The sequence below is a fragment of the Sinocyclocheilus grahami genome, unplaced genomic scaffold (assembly GCF_001515645.1).
Source record: "Sinocyclocheilus grahami isolate Dianchi unplaced genomic scaffold, SAMN03320097.WGS_v1.1 scaffold189.1, whole genome shotgun sequence".
NCBI classification, from domain to species: Eukaryota; Metazoa; Chordata; class Actinopteri; order Cypriniformes; family Cyprinidae; genus Sinocyclocheilus; species Sinocyclocheilus grahami.
Genome location: NW_015505368.1, coordinates 1,543,228 through 1,544,438, shown reverse-complemented (window position 1 = coordinate 1,544,438; position 1,211 = coordinate 1,543,228). Strand labels below are relative to the sequence as shown.

The 1,211-nt window shown below is 39.1% G+C and overlaps 1 protein-coding gene across 1 annotated transcript in view; it reads left to right on the top strand.

The window, feature by feature from the left end:
* Positions 1-266: 266 nt before the first annotated feature.
* Positions 267-1,211, top strand: part of LOC107594714 (ATPase family AAA domain-containing protein 2-like) — a 5,960-nt gene continuing 5,015 nt past the window's right edge. Inside the window, exons 1-5 of the mRNA XM_016284874.1 lie at positions 267-418; positions 542-594; positions 682-832; positions 991-1,072; positions 1,149-1,209. Coding sequence (XP_016140360.1) covers positions 312-418; positions 542-594; positions 682-832; positions 991-1,072; positions 1,149-1,209 — 454 coding nt within the window. The 5' untranslated portion in view covers positions 267-311. The remainder of the gene's footprint in view (positions 419-541; positions 595-681; positions 833-990; positions 1,073-1,148; positions 1,210-1,211) is intronic.

The window sequence follows — 1,211 nt, the reverse complement described above, 5'->3', positions numbered from 1 at the left end:
GATGGGTAAGTTAGTTGGCAACGCAGAGTAAGAATTTACTTTTATTGGCAAAGCAAGTTATGGCTCACTCTTACACTATGCATAATATATACACTTTAGCCATTTTAATCACCTGCAAATAGTAATGTGGTGTGACACTTATGAAAAGTGCAAATAATTATTGTCAACGTATAGAATGTGAGGTCCTGCAAATATAGTTAGAAGAAATACTGTTTAAAATGGTTATATATAGAGTATAGCATGCCAGACACTGCTACGATGTATGCATGATCAATTTTTAGGGATTTTTGACTCTAAAGGAGGACAACAACATGAGGAGCAGAGCTCAAAGAGGAAGACATATGGTCACCTTTGCTGATATGAATGGACAAACAAGCAAATCTCCTCCAAAAGATGAGAAAAGTGAGAGGCATTTAAGGTGGGAGTGTCATGGTTTGATTTCTTGTCCTTTTATATTTGTTTAATCATTAACCATCTGTTATACTGTATTTACTAGATGTTATTTGTTAATCTGTGTATTCTATTATTTATTTATTCATAGAAAATCTCCAAGACTTCAGGCAGAGGGGGAGAGGTCGGCAGATGAGCGCACAGGTGGGCATGTCAGGATATTTGATTAACATCAGACAGCAGTTTTGTTGGTTTTCAGCTTACTAAACATGAATCCATTTCTTTCTTCAGATGAGATGGAGTCAACTCCCACTTCTCGAAACCTCCGTGCTCGGATTCAAAGGCGAGAAGAAGACAGTGCCGTGAGACGTAGCTCCAGAATCACACGATATAAGCTTGACGCTAGGAACCAGTCGGTCCTCTATGACAGGCTCATTACGAAGTATGCACTAATATAGAAAACACACTCTGATATTTCTGTGTTTGTAAGCACAGTGACTAATTTGTCAGATTTAATACCTTTATATTAAGACTTTCAAACTTTGTGTGCAGATATTTACACGATTCTTGGCACTCATAGGCTGTTTTCACCTATTTTAGCACTGCAGAGGCTGTACTTCAGAAGATGGATGACATGCAGAAGATGCGTCGGAGACTGAGGAGCAGAGACAGTGAGGAGGAGGTGTGTCATTGACTCCTCCTGACTCCTGTTGCGATCAGTCAGGGCTTCACTCAGCTGTTTTTGTGTTTCTTTTTAGAATTTGAGAATTTACTCTGGGACAAAAAAGAAGAGGATCACAGAACCTTCAGTAAGAGGACAA